Here is a 22,987-nt window from a genome sequence, read left to right as displayed (position 1 = left end):
AAAAGTTAAACATTTCTTTGGTTAATGCAGGTAGATGAAGAGACTAGTAAATGCAAGTAAAAATTTTGTGCTTCTCATGATCAAGAAAAAGAATGATATAGATTATGAATCTTTTGAAGGTTGTGATGATAAGTTAAAATCTAATTTGTTTGATGTGGTAAGCAAGCATGGCGAGATGTTTCAGGAACCAAAGGGGTTACCTCCCAAGAGGGGAATTCAGCATGAGATACAGCTACAACAGGATGTTCCACTTCCAAACATTGGCATGTATCGCATGTCGATCATGGAGAGCATGGAAATCAAGAAGAAAATTCAAGAATTGTTGAACAAAGGTATCATACGCTCATCTACTTTGCCCTGTGGTTCACCAATTGTTGTGGTGCCAAAGAAGAACGGGACTTGGCGCATGTGTGTGGATTTCTGTGCACTGAATAAGATAACGGTAAAGAATCGTTATCCACTCCCAAGAATTGATTATTTGCTTGATCAATTGAGGTATGCAAAGTATTTCACTAAGTTAGACTTACGAAGTGGTTATCATCAAGTTAGAATAACTGAAGAGGACATTTGGAAAAACGCATTTAAAACTAAACAATGATTGTTTGAGTGGCTTGTTATGCCTTTCAATCTTACAAATGCTCCAACTACTTTCATGAGAGTTATCAATGATGTATTTAGACCATTTCTAGATGATTTTGTCATTGTTTACTTAGATGATATTTTCATATTCAACAAATTCAGAGATGTACATGTCATGCATGTGAACAAAGTAATTGATGTCTTGAGAAAAGAACAATTATTTTTAAAGATGTCAAAGTGTGAATTTGGCAAGACTTATTTAGTGTATTTGGGACACATTGTTGGAGGAGGTGAGTTGAAGATAGACCCCTCTAAGGTTGAGGTCATTGTGAATTGGCCCAAGCCCAATACAGTTACAGAGGTAAGAAGCTTTCTAGGGGCAACACAATATTGGAGGAAATTTATTGCTAATTTTTCTTCCATTGCAGCTCCACTACATGCATTGACTAGTGTCAAGAAAGTCTTCCATTGGGGAGATGTACAGCAAAAAGCATTTGATGCTTTAAAACAAAAGATCAGTTCAACACCGGTATTGGCTCTTCCAGATCTTAGACAACCATTTGAGATTCAAACAGATGCTAGTGATTACGCCATGGGAGCAGTTCTCATGCAGCATGGTAAGCCCATTTCATTTCATTCTGAAATTTTTAATGGTGTTGTGACTAACTATCCCACTTATGACAAAGAACTTTACGCATTGGTACAAAGTGTTAAAAAATGGAAACACTACTTGATGGGGAAGGAGACCATTATCCATACCGACCATCAACCATTACAGTACTTACAGTCACAGTCAAAGTTGTAGCAATCACGACACTTCAGATGGATGGGTTTTCTACGACAGTTTCATTTGGTTATCAAATACAAAAATGGAATCTACAATAAGGTAGTCGGTATGCTTTCTAGGCCTATTGTAAATTCATCTATTACACTCAAGCATAATTTTGTTTTACATGAAAGTTACATTAAGCAATATGCATATGATAATGACTTTCAAGATGCGTATGCAAGCTTGAGGCAAGGAAACCAAATTGAAGAGTTAGATTACCATGTACATAACAGTTTGTTGTATCACTTGGGCAAGTTATGTATTCCACAGGGAGAAAGAAATTGTATCATAAGGGAGGCGCACACTTCATTGACAGCTAGAGATTTTGGTGTATGCAAGACAATAGCGAATCTCCAAAGGTATTGTTATTAGCCACGCATGTTTGATAATGTATCTTGCTTCATTAAAGGATGACATTCTTTGTGTGCAATTAGTAAGCCTAGCAATAGGAAACTAGGATTGCACACTCCACTTCCGGTACCTTCACGTCCATGGGAGAGTATCTCAATGGATTTTGTAGGAGGTCTTCCATTGTCAAAGAAAGGTCATGATTACTTGTATGTAGTTGTAGACAGGTTCTGCAAGATATGTATTTTAACGCCGTATAAAAAGCAAATTACAACTGAACAAATGACTCATCTTTACTTTCAAAATATTTGTGTTCATTTTTGTCTTCCTACTTCCGTTGTAAGTGATCAAGATTCTCGATTTGTTGGGAATTTTTGGACAAATTTGTGGGACACAATGGACACTAATTTGAAGAAGAGTACATTCTTTCATCCGCAAACAGATGGAAAAACCGAGGTGGTCAACAGGACCATCATTCATCTTCTTAGAGGATATTGTAGCAAACATCCCAAGTTGTGGGATGAATAGTTGCATTACATACAACATGCATACAACAGTGCAAAGCATTCTTCCACAAACACATCACCATTTGAGGCATGTTTTGGGTACTTGCCAAGATCGCTATTGGACTTCATCTTTGATAAATATGTCGTCGTTGATGGTCATAGCGACATCGATAAGTCAAGGAAGTTCATTGAGAAAATTTAGTTGATACATCACACAGTGCAAGAACAGCTTGAAAAGAGTCAAAGCAGCTACAAGGCAAGGTATGAAAAACATTGTGTCGATCATAAATTTCAAGTTGGAGACAAAGTTTGGTTATATATTTGAAAAGAGATACTTCAAGTGGAAGGTAAAAAACTGAAGCCAATCCGTTATGGCACTGTTAAAATTTTGGAAAAGACTGGTAACAATACATTTAAGCTAGATTTTCCTCCTTATATGCAAATATACTTTGTCGTTAATGTTGTGAATTTGAGATTGTTTGAGCCTCCTTTGGTTGATGATCGAGGAAAGCATGTTCCGCTACCATCAATAGATGATTTTTCACCAGAATATCTTGATGAACTTTAGCAAGATCTCATACTTGACAGAAGAACCAGAACGTTAAATACCTTCGAGTGGGACTCAAGGGACAAAATCCTTCTAAGGCCAAATGGATGCAGATTAAGAAGGTGAGGGAGTTGTACCCTCATATGCTGAACAATTGATAGTTTATTTTGGGGTCCAAAAAGCTTCCATTGGGGAGGAATGATTAAGTGATCAATATTTAGCTCAAAAATCAAAGTGATCAGAATTTCTCAAAACCTGAACGATCGCGTCCATCTCGGTGATACGCTCCCAACGCAACTCGTTTCACTCAAAATGAAGCTCGTATGAGAAAGATACCATGTTCTATCTGCTTTGCCAAACAGAGGAATTTTGCTAAAAAAGTACAATCACTGCACAATCAGCAATGTGTACTGTTGACATTGCAGGTCAAAAGTTTAGTCAACGGCCAGTGAGGTCATGCCAAGTGGCGCATTTTGGTTGGTTTACAGTTTGGTGAATTGGCAATTTCTTATTAGACAGGGGACGACCAACGAAGAGGAGACATGTGGCAAGCCTGGAGGCCACCACGTGTCCCTCCCTAAAGACCTGGTAGAATCAATGTGCAAAGGAAAAATTTTATTGGCAGGTCGGCGGAGTCGAACCTGCGACCTTGCCCGCACAAGCCGTGAGTCTTACCGTTATGTCGCGCTAATGTTTCTTAACATACTATGCTTGCAGTTTGTATTTGTTATGATAACACTCGGTGGTTGGGGGAGGAGAGGGCCAGCCCCCTCCGCATGTGACCACCACCACAAAATTGGAGGCCAATGGTTAGGACTAACTGCACGATTTATGTGCTAACTGCAAATTAACATTAATTGATACATGTTTATCCATTAATTAAGGTGCGGTTAACTTCGCGTATCTTTTGGCAGGTCTAATAAATTCGGCCTTTCTCCAAATTTGGTGCGATTAACTGGAGTTTCTCCAGTTTTGGTGGAGTTTTCCTAAGGGAAACTGAAGAGACCATAACTTTTGCAATTTTTGACCAATTTGGGCTCAGAAAAAGTTATTTCTAGATTATCTGGATGTTCTGAGCACATTGAAGTAGGTTTCAGGAGTAGTAGAGCATTGTAAACAACATTTTTTGCCATTTTGAGCTAATACAGAGGCCCAAGCCATAGAAGTTGGACCAAAGAGATGTAGCCTAGGAGGAGTGAACTCCTTTATCAAAACATTGTGTTAAGTGTTCATTTTTTATGGTTTGCTTTATATTTGTTTGTTGTTGTTCAACACTTTATTTACATGTTATTTTGCTCATGAATTTGACATAAAACTTGACATATTTACCTATTACATTCACAAACACCATAAGGAAACCTATGCACATAAAGCAAATGAGGAGCAATTGTTTTTAATTCTGAAGTTGAAATTAGCACAGCAAAAATAACATTCAACAACAGATCACTACCCTATCCTTTTGATTGAAGCAAAGCCTCCCCGCCATTGAAAGCATGACTATGACTAAATATGTTATGTTTAAGAAGAATTTATACAACACGAAAGTCAAGAGGTTTCCTAAAATTACTTCTAACTCTAGCGAAAATTCCCACCTTGTGCTCAAGTGAGGATAACATTCAAGGATGCCTAGCCTTGGCTAGACCATTGGGGGATAAAGGAGATCATTTTGCAAAATAAGGCTAATATTAAAAATATTTTTATTTCGAAATTTGAGGAGAAATTGTGGGAAAAAGAGTTTGTGAAAAGGAAAATTAAGATATTATTAAGAGGTGATAAACCCCAATCTCAAAATTTTAAAAAATTTCTTCTATTTTGGCCCATATTAAGAAGAAAATGAAAATTGATAAGATAAGAACTAATTATCATGAGTTTTATAGTGAAAGTGGGCATTGATCAATTCCCAAAAGGCAATGGGATAGAAGAGTTTGCCACCTTTACAATACTAATAGGGTGGAAGATGAAAAACACTTTCTCTTAGATTGTTCATCTTATCACATTCATTCTAATTTTCAAAATATTTGTCACTACCAACCTTCTTGACCACTTAAGCCAACAAAACTATGGTGATCCTGGAACGTTTATCTCACTACTTTTGGAGCATAAAAATAAAATGTTAAAGAATTTTGATTAATCTCTTACCTTCGTAAGGTATGGTAGACCATATAGGTCTTAGTGGAAGTTAAATGGCAGACCATATAGGTATTAGTGGACGTTAATAATCATCAACATTCATTTAATTTTTCCGTGATGAAAAGTTGAAAATGTAGTTATATTTCAATTGACAACAATAGATTAGCTATATATATATATATATATATAATCTTTCCAATTATTTAAAACGTTAACATTTAATGAATTACTAATAAACATACTTTGTAATTTCAAATATAACATTTTGATGAATTTATATATACATTAATAATTAATAATTGTTCTTAGAGGTGCAAAAATAAAACCATTCTAATGGAAACAATTAATTTTTTGTTTTAAATGCAAATATGATATTTAACAATGTGAAAATGCTTGTATTCCATCTCAAAGTGGAACAACTTGGGCCATCCCAGAAAAGTCAACCAAAGTGGCTCATCAAAACACTTGAAAGTCTTCATCCTAATGAGGTTGAAAAGACAAGAACTAGAGGATCCACTAGACAAGATGAAAGTGATGTAGATAATTCTAATTTAGGTGATGTAGATGGCATGGATGTTCCATATGATTTCCAATTAAATTTATTTACTAATTTTGAACCAACTTCCTTTGAAGAAGTTGCTTCTCAAGATGAGTCGAATGAAGCAATGCGGGAGTATGACACTCTCATCAAGAATTAGAAGTTGGTTGACCATCTATTTAGAGCCAAAATAATTGGCTATAAGTAGGTTTACAAGAACAAGTACAAATCAAATGGTTCTCTTGACAAGCATAAAGAAAGGCTCATGGGAAAGGGATTTGCATAGAAAGAAGGCATTGATTATGAGGAGACTTTTTTCTATACATTGAACTAGGACACCATCCAAAATATATTTTTCTTGGCAACACAGAATGGATAGAAAGTTCATCAAATGGATGTGAATTTCACTTTATTGAATGGAGATTTGAAATAAAATGTCTTCATGTCTCAACCATAAGGTTTTATTGTGAAGGGACAAGAACAAAAAGTGTGCAAATGCATCAAATCCTTACATAGCTTGAAACAAGCATCACAAGCCTAGGATGAAAAGTTAATTGTGTATCTTCTAAAATTGAATTTCAAACTCTTTAACCTTAATAATTCAACTTTATTTGACAATAAAATTGGAAAAATTGTTGTATATCTTGTGGTGCATGTACATGATATGTTGATGGTAGGGAACAATGAAAGGTATATTGCATCCATAAAGAAAAAGTTGAAAATGAGCTTTGAGATGACAAATTTGGGACATCTCCACTAATACTTGGGCATTGAATGACTCAACATCCAAAGTGCATATTCATCTCCTAAATGAAGTACATTGGAGAATTGTTGAACAAGTTTGGCATTGTTGAATGTACCCCTCTTTGTACTATAATGGAATAAAATTGAATCTCACATCGAAAGAAGTGAATGAATTTGAGAATGTAACCAAGTACAAACAATTTGTGTGAAGTATTGTTTACCTTATCACTACCATACTACAAATTTCATTTGTTGTTGGGATTCTTTCTAGGATTTTTGAGAAACCTTGTAAAGGACATTAGACTGCTGCAAAAAGAGATTTGAAATACAAATGAAGGGAACTCAAACTTTCTGGACTCAAATATTGCAAGTTGGATGACTTCAGCTTCATTGGATATTTTGATTTAGACTTTTGACAGGGATAAAGAAAATGAGGTGTCGATTCTAGGCTATCTCACAAGTCTCAGACCAATAGTTGTCTCATGGAGGTCATGCAAACAATCAATTCCGACAAGTTTTACAACAAAAGCAAAATATGTCATAGTTGCAGAAGCAACAAAGGAAATTGTGTAGCTCAAGAAAACACTTAAATATTTATAGGAGAAACAACTAATTCTACTCTTCCTGTTAATAATACTTCTACAATCAAGTTGCCAATAATCCCAAATTCCATGATTGAAACAATACATTAACACAAAGTATCATTTGATTTGATATCATGTAGAGGTCAACATTATATATTAGAGACATTGTTCCACAAATGAACAAATTGCGGACATAATCAACAAAGCACTTATGAGAGAAAAGTTTGAAAAGTTAAAAATAATGTTTAGACTCACAACATTCATTCAACTTAAAATGAAGAATGTTGAACAAATTATCCTTAAAAAAATTTGTGTTATTATAAATAATTTGTAAATAATATGAACATCAATCAACTTTTTGGAAAATGAAAAAAATTTGAGACATTATTCCACAAATGAACAAATTGCGGACATAATCAACAAAGCACTTATGAGAGAAAAGTTTGAAAAGTTAAAAATAATGTTTAGACTCACAAATATTCATTCAACTTAAAATGAAGAATGTTGAACAAATAATCCTTAAAATATTTGTGTTATTATAAATAATTTATAAATAATATGAACATCAATAAACTTTTTGGAAAATGAAAAAGATATCATCTTTCATATTAATATAAATTTACATTAATCCAATTTAAGTATGAATTTTGAAATTAGACCTCAACTTCACAATTACATTATGAATTACCACATTCATCTCTACATCAAAATCATAGTTATGGAGGACTTTGTGGTCACATAACATGACTGTCTTGCGAAATACGAATTACCACATTCGTCTTTAAATCATGAAAGAAGAGCTTTGTGCAAGATGCCATATAACATAACTGTTTTGTGTGCACGTTTTTATGAGTTATTAATGTCTTATAAGGGTAGGTTTATAGTGTGTTTGATTTTAGTGTTGTTATGGAACTACGACTTCGTGGAGAAAAACCAATGATTTTATAGCATGGGTTAGTAGGGAGAAAGTTTAAATTTTCAATTTTTCTTTTGGAAGGAAAACGATTTAGGAAGATTGTTAATTTTAGGAAGATTTAATGTAACAGATTCCAAGCTGTAGGATAAAAAAAGGGTATGCCACTTAAAGGTATCTTTATGGAAAGTAAGGGAATATAGTCTATCATTATTGGGATTTTAACTACGGAAATATCGATTAGCAAATTTACTAACACCATTAATTTTTAGTTAAACTTAATTTTGTTGCTCTAAGGACTAAATTACACATAATTCATAGATTAAATATTTGAACAGTCCTGATAAAATAAGTTAAGGATATAGTCTAAGAGGAATCTTTAATCTCAAGGAAGTATGTATCTTGGCTACAACACATGCAACCATTCCTAAGGAGATCATCTCGCAAAAGATATAGGAGGAAAACTTATGGCCAAAAGTGACCGCCTTTCTTTAGTTGATTTCACATGGAAATATTTTAACTTGGAACCATCTACTTTGTAGAGGCTATGAAGGCCTAGCTCTTTGTGTGATGTGTAGATAGGTAGGAGAATCCTTGGAATACCTTCTGAATTCCTACCCCTTTATTGTCTTCCTATGGGACAAGGAGCCACTAACTTCCATCAATTGAATCACAATGAAGGAAATGCCAAGCTAATTTTATATCTTAATGGAAATAGCAAGTATTTCAAAATTCAATCCTAAATCAAATATGGCAACTTTTCCCTAGTTTGCTCCTTTGAGAAACATGGAAGGAGAGAAATCACAAAATTTTAAAAAATGATGGACAAATATTTCCAATGGTTTGGAATAGGATAGAAAAATATTCTCAAAACAATTTAGGTAACTCAATGGATAATTCAAGATCTCAAATGCAATAATGGAGATCATATCATTCTTAGTAGCTAGGAATCTAATCTCTCTTCTTCTAGCACGACCTCCAAACTGAATTCTCCCAAGGTTGCTTCTCCTTTAATGTGGACCCCTCCACCACAAGGATATTTTCAAACTCAATTTTGATGGAGTGTCAAAGGGTAAAACTAGTTTAATAGGATTTGTTAGTGTCTTTCATGATTCAAAGAGTGAAATCCTTCAAATTTTTTCAAGGTATATGAGCATTTATTCTAATAATGATACAAATTTATGGGTTCCCATACATGATTAGCAGATTAGTAGATTGCAAAACTACACTACGTTAATTGCAAAGGGGGATTCTCAAATCATCATCAATATGTTTGTTGGACTCCAAAATGTATCATTGAGTCCTAGTATAATATCCTATAATTTGTGTTCGGAACAAAGCTCGAAGTTTCTTCAAACTTCACTTCCCTCCATGGCATTCCTACCCTCATTCCCTCTCATGTTAAAAGAGATGTAAACAAGGTTGTTGATTGTCTAACCAATGAGGGTGTCAGCGACCAAGGAATCACCATTAATTCTAGTTGGAATAACCTCCTTAAGATAATATTGAAATTTGGTTGTCAACGCATAACACATGCTAACTACAACTCCCCACATCGTATGCTTGCTAGGAATGACATCGAAATAAAAGGTGCACATCCTTGTGGACATGCCATCTTCCACATGACAGAGTCATAACAAAACTTATTGTGTGAGTTTGACAGAGTCATAACAAAACTTATTGTGTGAGTTTGACAGAGTGAATAAATGGAAAGGATGGCCCAAAGATGGAGAGGGAATCATATCCAATGGAACATTGCTCGAATGATATTGATGGTACCTATGAAAATCATGAATGAAACTAGTGCAATGAGAGCAAATCGATGATGGTTTGTCCTATAAAACCAACATCCTATATCCTATGACAAGAAATACGTCTAACCTCTTAGTTGTAAAGTATTTATTTATTTGGTAGCTTTGTGTCTAGGGATTATACCACTCTAGATGAACCATTTTTCCATGTGTTGGTTATATTATCTATGGGCATGGCTCCATGTGCTTCTCACAAAGGGAAGGTCCATATTCATAATTTCCACCATTAGACAAGGGCAAAGAGTGACATTGTGTACATTGCTAAAACATTCAATAATTTGACCCCAATCGAGACCCAAGAAGCCCTCGAAACCACATAAGAAGATGTGAAGGTGGAGTGAGCTTACACTAAAGATGAGGTGGTTAATCAAAGGGTAGATGAATACATTCCTAACCTAGGTTCCAATCACTTATCGAACACCGAATCCTTTGGATGCTCGAATTGTATTAGCACAACAAGTCTTTGTAATACATGCCTTGCTCGTAGAGGAGTTTGATTGTCTAGAAGTTCAACAATGATTAGATGCTTTTGAGAAGCAAAATTTGCTACTAATCACCCTCTACCACTGGTTAGTCAAGAAAAATGGAAATGTCCTCCCAACAACATCGATGGGACCCTGAAAAGGAGTCAAGCCTATTATGGTTCATTTATCAAAGGAGGTCACTGTGAGAGTGCTTAGTGTTAACTCTAGGTTCTTCTAGCTATGTCTTTTAATTATGGCATAATTTTCCACAAGTTCCTCTAGCTATGGGTTTTAATTGTGGAATAATTTTCCACAGTTTGACATATGTCATAAATTCTATAGGATGCTTGTCTTTCATGTGGGATTCGATTTCCATCAAGGTAAACAAGTCTAGTTTTAATTTTATACTAATACCTTGTAACTCTAAAGCTTGACATGACCTGATTTCCCTCTTGGCAGGTCAAGTTAATATTTTGACCATTTTTTGTGAATTCCTTGCCTAGAGAAGCTTTATGGGATTATCCTTTGGTAGTACTCTCAAAGTAATCTGGGTTTTCCCTCCAACAAACTAGCACTATAATCTCCTTGATTTTAATGCAATTACATATATTATATTTCAAATATAATAGAATATGACTTACTCTCTTTTATATATATATATGGGGTACTCCCCCTCCAACAAACTAGCACTAAAATCTCCTTGATTTGAATGCAATTACATATATTATATTTCAAATATAATAGAATATGACTTCCTCTCTTTTAGATATATATATATATATATATATATATATATATGGGGTCCTCCTCATCCCCAATGGTCCCTAATATCTTTATGAAACACTTTGAAACCTTAGCCACAAACTCTTGGCATAAAAAAAATAAAATGTTGGTTTTAGTTCGTATTGACAGTTTTGTTATTTGATTTTGTGGCCTTTCTTTCCTTAACTCCTTTACCATTTGAACAACATTTCATGTCACATTTAATTTACCATGGAAAAAGAGAATGATAATTCATTGCCCTTTTTTGATGTCCTTATCATATACCCCTATGATGGTTACCTAACCCACCAAGTACCCAAATTCGGAATCGGCCGAGGGTAGACTCTGACTCGGTATCGACTCGGCCTAGTTGATTTCAATGGCTCGACCTTCGTAAAAAATACATTAAACATATTTTTTATGAAAAAACATATTTTAAGAGATTTTCATTCATGTTTTCAAACTCAAAGTATTAGAATATAGAGAGAAAACAACATGTGATCAAAGCATGCTCATGAATATATCTATTATATCAAAATGGCACCCAGTGCACTCTCCAATACATGTAATATATAGAAATCAAAACAAAAGTACATAACCAAGGAGACTCTAAATGGTATCTACAACAAAAATAATAATTTAAACTTTGAAATGGGCATTGTACTGAGTACTCATTTTTTGACGTAGCAAAAAAATCATACGATTTTGAAAAGTGTTGATTCATAATACACATATTTTTTTTTTTTTGCATATTTGGACACTTTTGACACTATAAATTTTCTTATGTATAGAGTATGAACACACTTTTTTTAAATGTTAATGATTTTCAAGCTGATTTTCAAAAGTGTTGATGAAACATCAACTCCTTTTTTTAATGGGCTTATTTTTGACACTTTAAATTTTCTAATGTATTAAATAATTAGGTTGACATCAGTAGTAAGAAAAAGCTATATTTTCACTTTATTTAGTCTAGAGATAAAATAGATAATAGATAATGATGGGTGTATGATTAAGTTTGTGATGTGAAAATTAAAAATTCCAAATTTGTGGATAAAAATTCAATGCTTTCTCAAACTATCCGCACCACTTCACAAACAAAATTTTACTTAAGAATCGAGTAAAATAAATAACAGCTTGAAATACAAGATATGGAAACGTGATATGATCGGACATAAAGTTCAAAAACTGTTGTTGATGATATGATAGACAGCACAAATAATTGTTCAAATATGAACCAGAAAGAAAGAAAGAAAGGGGGCTTTCATCGGTTTTTAAATTATACTGATGAATCCAGATAGCAAATGGCAATGATGACGTGATTATATTCCCATACTTTGTCGTTGAAGGCGGACTTGTTCCCATGCCAGAAATGTTTGCAATACACTTAAAAGCAAGACGATAAGCCCTGCGAATGTAGAAATTACAAGCCACGCCCTTGGAAAATACTTGTCTTTAATTTCAGCACATATCATTATATATTCGTAATTGGTGTAGAAGGTTATAACGTCATCAATGGCGGAATCAATTGGTTCGTATTCGCCCTTCCCCATTACTTTCCGCATTTTGTGCCACACATTGGCCACCGCTTCGTCGGTTCCCAAACGGTTGTGCAATATACCGCCATTTCTCAGCACCTCAACATCGGCGGCTGTGTTGATCAAGCGGTCCATCACGTCCACATAGCACATCAGCGGTTTCGTTTCCTTTTTGCAGACGAATGCCTCGAATGCCACCAAATTTCTCATAACAGCATCTGTTCTGTCGTCCATTTCAATTGTGGGTAAGTGAAATGTGCAGGTTTTGGCATCGAAACGAATCTCGTTGAGATGCTCTACGTGTGCAGCGAACTTTATCCCTTTTCTTCTGAGTTCTACGGCTGATGGGAGGGTGATGTACCTCTTTTTCTTCCACATTCTATTGTGTTCAGTATGATCTGTGGGATCCGATGAGCGGATGATATTTTCATATACGAACCCTAAGAGATGTGAATCCGCCCTGAATGATTGCGCTGTTAATACATGCGAATCCAGCCTGTCACGTTTGTAGAGAAAAGGGGACAGGGTCTGCCAAACGTGTCTTAGAATGGAAATGAGATCAAGATCTGTGCCTGCCTGCCATTGGAGGATCATCTGTAAGACAAACATGGGTATTTGATTTTCTAGCTTCATAATATCTTCCTGAACTGCAGCAAACATGGCCGTTTGATTTTCTAGTTTCATAATATCTTCCTCAGCTTCTGATGGTTGCTGGTTTTGCAAAAAGAAAAAGCGAGTTGCTTGATCACAGTCCCAATCCCGGGTGAAGATCTTCCTAAGAAATCATAAAACAGGGGAAAAAAACATAGGTATTTAAAACAGGGAACCCAAAAAAACAGAGGTATTTATAATGTCATAGACGGAAATGTAAACATATATTTTTGCGCATGTATTATATCTAAACTATTATCTAGAAATAAAATAAGCTTTTAATCTAAATGACATTGAATGAGCTAAAATTGTAGGTTGGGTCAGTGTCAGATTTGGCTCTATTTATTGGGTTGAATGAGAAGAAAAGACCTCTTGAGCAAACCCCTGACAATTGAGCTAAAATTGTAAGTTGGGTCAGTGTCAGATTTGGCTCTATTTATTGGGTTGAATCAGAAGAAAAGACCTCTTGAGCAAACCCCTGACAATTGAACAAGGGTTTATGATTAAAATCTGTTTCTGGTTCATTCACTTCTTTTCTTTAACTATGATAATTGGTTAAGGTAGATCTCATACATCGTTTTTCCGCCCGAGCAATCAAAGTACAAAACATATCTTATTAATGAATATTACGAATCAATTTCAAGAATTCATACGATTTAAGTCAAAAAAAAATTATAAAACTCATATAAAAATTGTAAAAATCATATAAGAAAAATTTTTGACCCACATAAACCAACTTACTTAGATAAAACATCTTAAATAATACCCTCAATAGATTTATTCATCATACTTTACTTTCTAAAAATAAAAGATACCTTGAAATTTGCATCTCACTTAACTCTTCCAGATCCTTACTAAATTTAACAGACCTGGATCAATCATCAAACATTCAGCTAGACTTTCAAGAAACTGTTAAATTACCACGAAATTTTCATTCTCGTTTTTAGTTCCTCTAAATCATTAATTAATTCAACATATCTGGATTAAACATTCCATTAACAATGATCACAATTTCAATACACTGTTATATGCTGCACAGCAAACTAGATATTGTTGGTCAATTCAACAAGCAATAATCTTGAAGTTGGTAGATAATAGTGAATATACTAAAATACACTATTAAATGCTGCTCTATACTAAAATACACTATTAAATGCTGCATAGCACGGGAGCAATAAGTTTGAAGTTGGTAGTTAATAGTGGTATATAAATATAAACCGTTAATGTTGAATGCATCATTAAATACTCAGCACTTGTAGTCTACTGTTAGTTTAACTACGGGATTTTTTATTTGTTTTTCAGTAAATTTTGTTTAAAATAGTGATAAAATTTACAGAATTTGAATGTTTTTCAAGTTTTTTTTTTTTTTTTTTTTTTTTTTTATTTTGTTTTTTTTTCGATATTGAATTCATTTTTATATTTAAAAACATATTTTAAATAGCTAAAATATACAATTTTAACTTAATATAAAATGTAAAATAAATTTGAAAATGTAACTTTTAGCAATTAAACTACTACCCAATTATATAGGTATATTTTGTGAACTCCTTGCCTAGAGAAGCTTTATGGGACTATTCTTTAGTAATACTCTCAAAGTAATCTGGTTTTTCCCTCCAACAAATTAGCACTATAATCTCCTTGATTTTAATGCAATTACATTTATTCTGTTTCAAATATAATAGAATAGGACTCTCTCTCTTATATATATATATATGGGTCCCTCCTTATCCCCAATGGTCGCTAATATTTTTATGGAACTCTTTGAAACCTTAGCCATAAACTCTTGGCATAAAAAAACTAAAATGTTGGTTTTAGTTCGTATTGACAATTTTGTTATTTGATCAGAATGATAATTCCTTTCCCTTTTTTGATGTCCTTATCATATACCCCTATCATGGTTACCTAACCCACCATGTATTTAGGAAAAAGACTCATATTGATCGTAGTTTTACAACTCAGACCCAGATTCGGAACCGGCCGAGGGTCGACTTCGACTCGGTATCGACTTGGCTTAGTTGATTTCCATGGCTCGGTCTTTGTAAAAAATACATATTTTCAAATATTTTCATTCATGTTTCCAAACTCAAAGCATTAGAATATAAAGAGAAGACAACATGTGATCAAAGTATGTTCATGAATATATCTATTATATCAAAATGGCACCCAGTGCACTCTCCAATACATGTAATATATAGAGGTCAGAACAAAAGCACATAACCAAGGAGACTCTAAATGGTCTCTACAACAAAAAATAATTTTAACTTTGAAATGAGAATTGTACCGAGTACTCATTTTTTTAAGGCAGCGAAAAAATCATCCGATTTTGAAAAGTGTTGATTCATAATACACATTTTTTTTAGCATATTTTCGACACTTTAAATTTTCTTATGTATAGAGTATGAACACTTTTTTTTTAAATGTTAATGATTTTCATGCTAAATTTTGAAGAATGTTGTTGAGGCATCAACCCTTCTTTTTAAAAGGCTTATTTTTGACACTTTAAATTTTCTAATGTATTAAGGGTGGATAATTTTTTTTAAATTTTAATAATTTTCATGTGAATTTTGAAAAACATCAACATTTTTTAAGGTCATTTCTTTACACTTCAAATTTTCTTATGTCCTAAATATGCACATTTTTTTTAAATGTTGATTATTTAACCATTTTTCATCTTGTCTAATTCCCGAATAAAAAAATTAAAAACATTAAAACATTGAAGAAAACAATACAATAACAAATTTTAAAAAATAATGATAATAAGTAAATAAAAATATATATTAAAACATAACAAAATTAAAAAAACATTGCAAAAAAATAAATATTAACAAAAACACAAACTAACTTGAGAAAAAAATAAAAATAAAAATAATATATATATATCTATATATATATATATATATATTAAAAAACACAAAAAAATAGAAAATAAAAATACAAGAAAATTATTGAAAAAAAACATAATTTAATCCCCAAAAAAAACCAAAAAACAAAGATTAAAAAAATAAAAATTAAAAACATTAAAAATAAATTGAAAATAAAACATTGAAATAAAAATTTAACAAAACTACACCCCGATTGGGGTGAGTTATTAAAAAACACAAAAAAATTAAAAATAAATAATAGAAGAAAATATTTGAAAAACAAACATAATTTAATCCCCAAAAAAAAAACCAAAAACAAAGATTAAAAAAAAGATATTAGATAACTTAAGTTAAAAAAATAAAAATTGAAAACATTGAAAAAATTTGAAAATAAAACATCAAATAAAAATTTAACAAAACTACACCCCGATCGGGGTGAGTGCTGGAGGTTGGAAAGGACGGCGGACAATCATGACAGTTATGAGGATTGATGAAAGGGTACCCTCTACCGCGCCCCCCCCCCACGCTCATGGCGATGGGTGCGGTGGCCTCCCACATGCATACATGCAAAGGTGGTAGGAAAGGTGGCGGGCATGGAAAGGACAAGGTGGGAGGCACTGCAGGTAAGGAAGGATAGGGGAGAGGTTATGGCATGATAGATTGTGGAGTTAAGGCAGTTCAGGGGAGTGATAACCGCATTGTTGCGAACGTTGGTGGGAGCTGGAGCACTAGAGCAAGGAGGCGGAGGTATCGTCGACGACATCAGTGGAGCGAATTCGGGTATGTTTCTTGGTCCTGCAACCCTCTTGCTATGGCAACATTGTTTGTTTATGGATGGAGGGTTCGGGAGAAGCCAGGGGAGGGGAACTGGGGGGCTAGCCGGGGAGAACACTGCAAGCTTGGGTTGGCTGTTGTCTGGTTTAGTGTTCTGGCTTGGAGAGTCCTGAGTGTCGACCTGGTCAGCGGATGGGAAGCCTCTCTTGAGAGCAGCAGAGTGAATTCGCATGACTGTTTGGGTGGAGTGGAAGAAGCACTGCAATGGGGAAGGGTAGGCATGAGGGAAAGCCGAGGAGTGGCGCAACTTAACTGGGCAGAGGGGAATGGGAAGGCTCAACCATGCTGGGGGACCCTTGACTGGGCAGAGGGGAATGGGAAGGCTCACCTGTGCATGGGCACTCTTGCTTGGCCGCGAGAGGGGTGGGTCAACCAAACTGTGTATGAGTGGTAGCGAGAAGGGAGCAAAGAGCAGCAAGACAGGGCAAGGCGACCGACCTCGTTCCCTGAACGGGCTGTCACCCAACCTGCGTCTGTCTCTGAAAGCATTAGGGATAGGCAAAGGAATAAGGTTAACGGTGGTATTGAAATTCAACGCCAGAGGTTAACTCATTGTGCCTTTGAACAGGGTGTGGACAAAGCGGAGATGGCTCGGCCGGCAAGAGGAAGAGGGCGTGGAAGACGTGGGAGGGAGCCTGCATAGGCAAATGGCCCGAGCACCTCGGAACCGAGAAGAGGAAGAAAACTGGTAGAACACCTCATCAGCGAAGCTGCGGTGACTTACAGGGAGGGAACGAATGTTGGTATCCGTAAGTTGTTGGAAGAATGGGAGGGAGAAATTAAACAAGAAGGCAAGACCAAGGAGGAGATTGAGAACTGGAGGACTGTAATCCCGGATCCCGGGAATACCAGAGGCAGAATAACCCAGTTTAAATAGACCCTTTATCTATATTGGCTTATGAAGAGCCTAATGGGGAAGGCGATGGAGCAAATATCAGTGGGGATGGCGCTGACCCTCCAAGATATGCCCAACTATAAAAAATATTTGCAGCAAATTCAATTTCAGCTTCACAAGTAGGATATCCACTTGGACAGAATTCAAAAGCACTTCTCTTGTATCATCGAACTCACTGAGATGCCTGGTGATTCTGCCAAGGACCTGACACCGGTCGATTCAACTTCAAAAGAACAGCAAGAATAGCCACTTAATCTACGCGCTTTTTGTTTTTACGGGTAGCATTTACTTTAAAAATACGCATGCTTATGATAGATAGACATATAGAGTCCTACCATGAAACTTTTTTATGGGTAGCATTTACTTTTAAAATATGCATGCTTATGATAGATAGACATATAGAGTCCTACCATGAAACTGATACTTATCTAGCTTGGTTAAAAAGGTTGATACTTTACTGTTTTTGGATGGCGTATAATGAGGATAGGTGGCCAACAAACTTGGTTTCCCATTGGGCAAGTTGAGGCCACCTATCTCACATAAGTGGTGTAAATTTGTTGTTTATAAATAGAAAATGAAGGACCTGCCAAGCTTAACAAACAAAAAAATTAACAAAACTATATTAAAAAAGAAAAAAGAAAAAAGAAAAAAACATTTAAAAAATAAAAAATAAAATAAAATAAATCACGAAGTCCAATGCCCAGGGAGGTGGAAAGTTAATTCTCGGAATCGACCCTGTCACTCCTCATCCAACCAGCCCAAGGAATGAGGGTTGATTCTTGAAATCAGTCCTCACCCCTAGTCTCATTAAGTCGTGAGGTGGAGATGGATGGCACTGCAAGTGCAAGACAACCCCACCCCGCAACCCAACTGGAGAGTGTCAACCAAAAAAGTTAAATATTTTAAAACAACACAATCCACTTTTGCAAAAATCTAATAGCAATATAAAACAATATAAATAAACTATAAAACTGAAAAAAATAATGGGTTTATCATTTTATTTAAAAGAATATTCAAATTTATTTTTTTAAATAATAAATTATTTCATTAACTTACACACAAGTCACATATATAAATTAGGTTGACATTAGTAGTAAGAAAAAGTTACTATTTTGCTTTATGAAAATTTACTTATTAATCAATTTTAATATTTTCATTTTATTTAGTGGGGTAGCATAGATAGTGATAGATATATTGGTAAGTTTGTGATCTGAAAATTACAGATTTTAAATTTGTGGATAAGAAAAAGTTACTATTTTGCTTTATGAAAATTTCCTTATTAATCCATTTTAATATTTTCATTTTATTTAGTGGGGTAGTATAGATAGTGATAGATATACTGTTAAGTTTGTGATCTGAAAATTACAGATTTTAAATTTGTGGATAAACCATTTGAGAAACAAACAAACAAAAAATCCTTTTATTTTTATTTCAGATGAAGAATAGCTGGTTAATGAAATACAAGATATAGAAACGTGATATAATCTGACATAAAAGTCAAAAAACTGTTATTAATGATATGATAGACCGCAGAAATAATTGTTTAAATATGAACCAGAAAGAAAGAAAAAGAGAAAAAGGCCTTCGACGAAAGAGGTATATCTTGCTAAATACGAATTACCACATTCGTCTTTAAATCACGACATATAACATGACTGTTTTGTCTTCACGTTTTTATGAGTTATTAATGTCTTGTAAGGGTCGGTTTATAGTGTAATGGAACTACGACTTTGTGGAGTAAAACAATGATTTTATAGCATGCGTTAGTAGGGAGAAATATTATATTTTTTATTTTTCTTTAAAAAGGAAAGCGATTATATTTTACGAAATTTGAGAGAAGAAGATTGTTAATTTTAGGAAGATTTAATGTAATAGATTCCAAGTTGTAAGATAAAAAAAAATATTTTATTTAAGGTATTTTTATGGAAAGTAAAGGGAATATAGTTCATCATTATTGGGATCTCAATTTTGGAAATATTCATTGGTAAATCTACCAATACCATCTATCTTTTAAACTTAATTTTGTTGCTTTAAAGACTGAATTACATAATCATAGATTAAATATTTGAACAGTCCTCATAAAATAAGTTGAGGATATAGTTTAAGAGGAATTTTCAATCTCAAGGAAGTATGTATTTTGGCTACAACGCATGCAACTATTCCTAAGGAGATCATCTAGCAAAAGATATGGAAGGAAAACTTATGGCCAAAGTGACTACCTTTCTTTAGTTAATTGCACATGGAAGTATTTTAACTTGGGACCATCTACTTTGTAGAGGCTATGAAGGTCTAGCTCTTTGTGTGATGTGTAGATATGCAGGGGAATCCTTGGAATACCTTTTGAATTCCTACCCCTCTAGTGTCTTCCTATGGGACAAGGAGCCACTAACTTCCATCAATTGAATCACAATAAAGGAAACGCCAAGCTAATTTTATATCTTCATGGAAATAACAAGTATTTCAAAATTCGATCCTAAATCAGATATGGCAACTTTTCCCCAATTTGGTCCTTTGAGAAACATGGAAGGAGAGAAATCGCAAAATTTTAAAAAATGATGGACAAATATTTCCAATGGTTTGGAATAGGATAGAAAAATATTCTCAAAACAATCTATGTAACTCAATGGATAATTGAGGATCTCAAATGCAATAATGGAGATCATATCATTCTTAGTAGCTAGGAATCTAATCTCTCTTCTTCTAGCACAACCTCCAAACTGAATTCTCCCAAGGTTGCTTCTCCTTTAGTGTGGACCCCTCCACCACAAGGATATTTTCAAACTCAATTTTGATGGAGTGTCAAAAGGTAAAACTAGTTTAATAGGATTTGTTAGTGTCTTTCATGATTCAAACAGTGAAATCCTTCAAATTTTTGCAAGGTATATGAGTATTGATTCTAATAATGATACAAATTTATGGGTTCCCATACATGGCTAGCAGATCAGTAGATTTCAAAACTACACTAAGTTAATTGCAAAGGGGGATTCTCAAATCATCATCAATATGTTTGTTGGAATCCACATTGTATCATTGAGTCCTAGTACAATATCCTATAATTGATGTTCGAAAGAGAGCTCAAAGTTTCTTCAAACTTCCATCCATTGCATTCCTACCCTCATTCCCTCTCATGTTAAAAGAGATGTCAACAAGGTTGTTGATTGTCTAACCAATGAGGGTGTCAGCGACCAAGGAATCACCATTAATTCTAGTTGGACTAACCTCCTAAAGCAAAGATTGAAATTTGGTTGTCAACGCATAACACATGCTAACTACAGCTCCCCATATTGTATTCTTGCTAGGAATGACATCGAAATAACACAAGTGCACATCCTTGTGGAAATGTCATCTTCCACATGATGGAATCATAACAAAACGTGTTGTGTGAGTTTGACAGAGTTAATAAATGGAAAGAATGGTCCAAAGATGGAGAGGGAATCATATCCAATTGAACATTGCTCAAATGATATTGATGGTACCTATGAAAATCATGAATGAAACCGTTGCAGTGAGAGCAAGTCGATGATGGTTTGTCTTGTAAAACCAACATCTTATATCCTATGACAAGGAATAAGTCTAACCTTTTAGTTGTAAAGTATTTATTTATTTGGTAGCTTTGTGTCTAGAGATTAGACCACTCTAGATGAACCATGTTTCCAAGTGTTGGTTATATTATCTATGGGCATGGCTCCATGTGCTTCTCACAAAGGGAATGTCCATATTAAACATTTCCACCATTAGACAAGGGCAAAGAGTGACATTGTGGATATTGCTAAAACATTCAATAATTTGACCCCAATCGAGACCCAAGAAGCCCTCGAAACCACATAAGAAGATGTGAAGGTGGAGTTATCTTACACTAAAAATGAGGTGGTTAATCAGAGGGCAGATGAATACATTCCTAACCTAGGTTCCTATCACTTATCAAACATCGAATTCTTTGGATAGTCGAATTGTATTAGCACACCAAGTCTTTCTAATACATGCCTTTGCTCACAGAGGAGTTTGATTCTCTAGAAGTTCAACAATGGTTAGATGCTTTGGAGAAGAAAAATGAGCTACTAATCACCCTCTACTCCTAGTCAATCCGGAAAAATGGAAATGTCCTCCCAACAACATCGATGGGAACCTCAAAAGGAGTCAACCCTATTATGGTTCATTTATCAACAAAGGTCACTGTTAGGAGAGCTTAGTGTTAACTCTAGGTTCTTCTAGCTATGTCTTTTAATTATGGCATAATTTTCCACAAGTTCTTCTAGCTATGGGTTTTAATTGTGGCATAATTTTCCACTGTTTGACATATGTCATAAATTCTATAGGATGCTTGTCTTTCATGTGGGATTCGATTTCCATCAAGGTCAACAAGTCTAGTTTTAATTTTATACTAATACCTTGTAACTCTAAAGCTTGACATGAGCCGATTTCCCTCTTGGCAAGTCAAGTTATTATTTTGACAATTTTTTGTGAACTCCTTGCCTAAAGAAGCTTTATGGGACTACCCTTTAGTAGTACTCTCAAAGTAATATGGTTTTTCCCTCCAACAAACTAGCACTATAATCTCCTTGATTTTAATGCAATTACATATATTCTATTTCAAATATAATAGAATAGGACTCATATATATATATATATATATATGGATGGGGTCCTCCTTATCCCCCATGGTCGCTAATATTTTTATGGAACACTTTGAAACCTTAGACATAAACTCTTGGCATAAAAAAACTAAAATGTTGGTTTTAGTTTGTATTGACAATTTTGTTATTTGATCTCGTGGCCTTTCTTCCCTTAACTCCTTGACCATTTGAACAACATTTCATGTAACATTCATTTTACCATGGGAAAAGAGAATGATAATTCCTAGCCCTTTTTTGATGTCCTTATCATATACCTCTATGATGGTTACCTAACCCACCAAGTTTTTAGGAAAAAGACTCTGATCATAGTTTTAAAACTCAGACCTAGATTCGGAACCGACCGAGAGTAGACTCTGATTCGGCCTAGTTGATTTCAATGGCTCTGTCTTTGTAAACAATACATTAAATATTTATTTATTTTTACAAAAAAAACATATTTTAAAATATTTTCATTCATATTTCCAAACTCAAAGCATTAGAATATAGAGAGAAAACAACATGTGATCAAAGCATGCTCATGAATATATCTATTATATCAAAATGGCACCCAGTGCACTCCCCAATACATGTAATATATAGAGATCAGAACAAAAGCACATAACCAAGGAGACTCTAAATGGTCTCTACAATAAAAAACAATTTTAACTTTGAAACGGGAACTGTAGCGAGTACTCGTTTTTTTGAGGCAGCAAAAAAATCATCCAATTTTGAAAAGTGTTGATTCATAATACACATTTTTTAGCATATTTTTGACACTTTAAATTTTATTTTTATAGGGTATGAACATTTTATTTAAAATGTTAATGATTTTCACGCTGAATT

At 34.3% G+C, this 22,987-nt stretch overlaps 1 protein-coding gene across 1 annotated transcript in view; it reads right to left on the bottom strand.

Moving 5' to 3' along the window:
* Positions 1-11,917: 11,917 nt before the first annotated feature.
* The window catches only part of LOC149227008 (putative UPF0481 protein At3g02645), a 110,888-nt gene continuing 99,818 nt past the window's right edge, over positions 11,918-22,987 (bottom strand). Inside the window, exon 2 of the mRNA XM_089377670.1 lies at positions 11,918-13,065. Coding sequence (XP_089233796.1) covers positions 12,075-12,974 — 900 coding nt within the window. The 5' untranslated portion in view covers positions 12,975-13,065 and the 3' untranslated portion in view covers positions 11,918-12,074. The remainder of the gene's footprint in view (positions 13,066-22,987) is intronic.

The sequence above is a fragment of the Pinus tabuliformis genome, chromosome J (genome assembly GCF_031772625.1).
Source record: "Pinus tabuliformis cultivar Carrire ecotype Pingquan chromosome J, CPIR1, whole genome shotgun sequence".
In the NCBI taxonomy this organism is placed as follows: domain Eukaryota; kingdom Viridiplantae; phylum Streptophyta; class Pinopsida; order Pinales; family Pinaceae; genus Pinus; species Pinus tabuliformis.
Note: the sequence above shows the minus strand (reverse complement) of the source record. Positions and strands in the feature narration are given on the sequence as shown.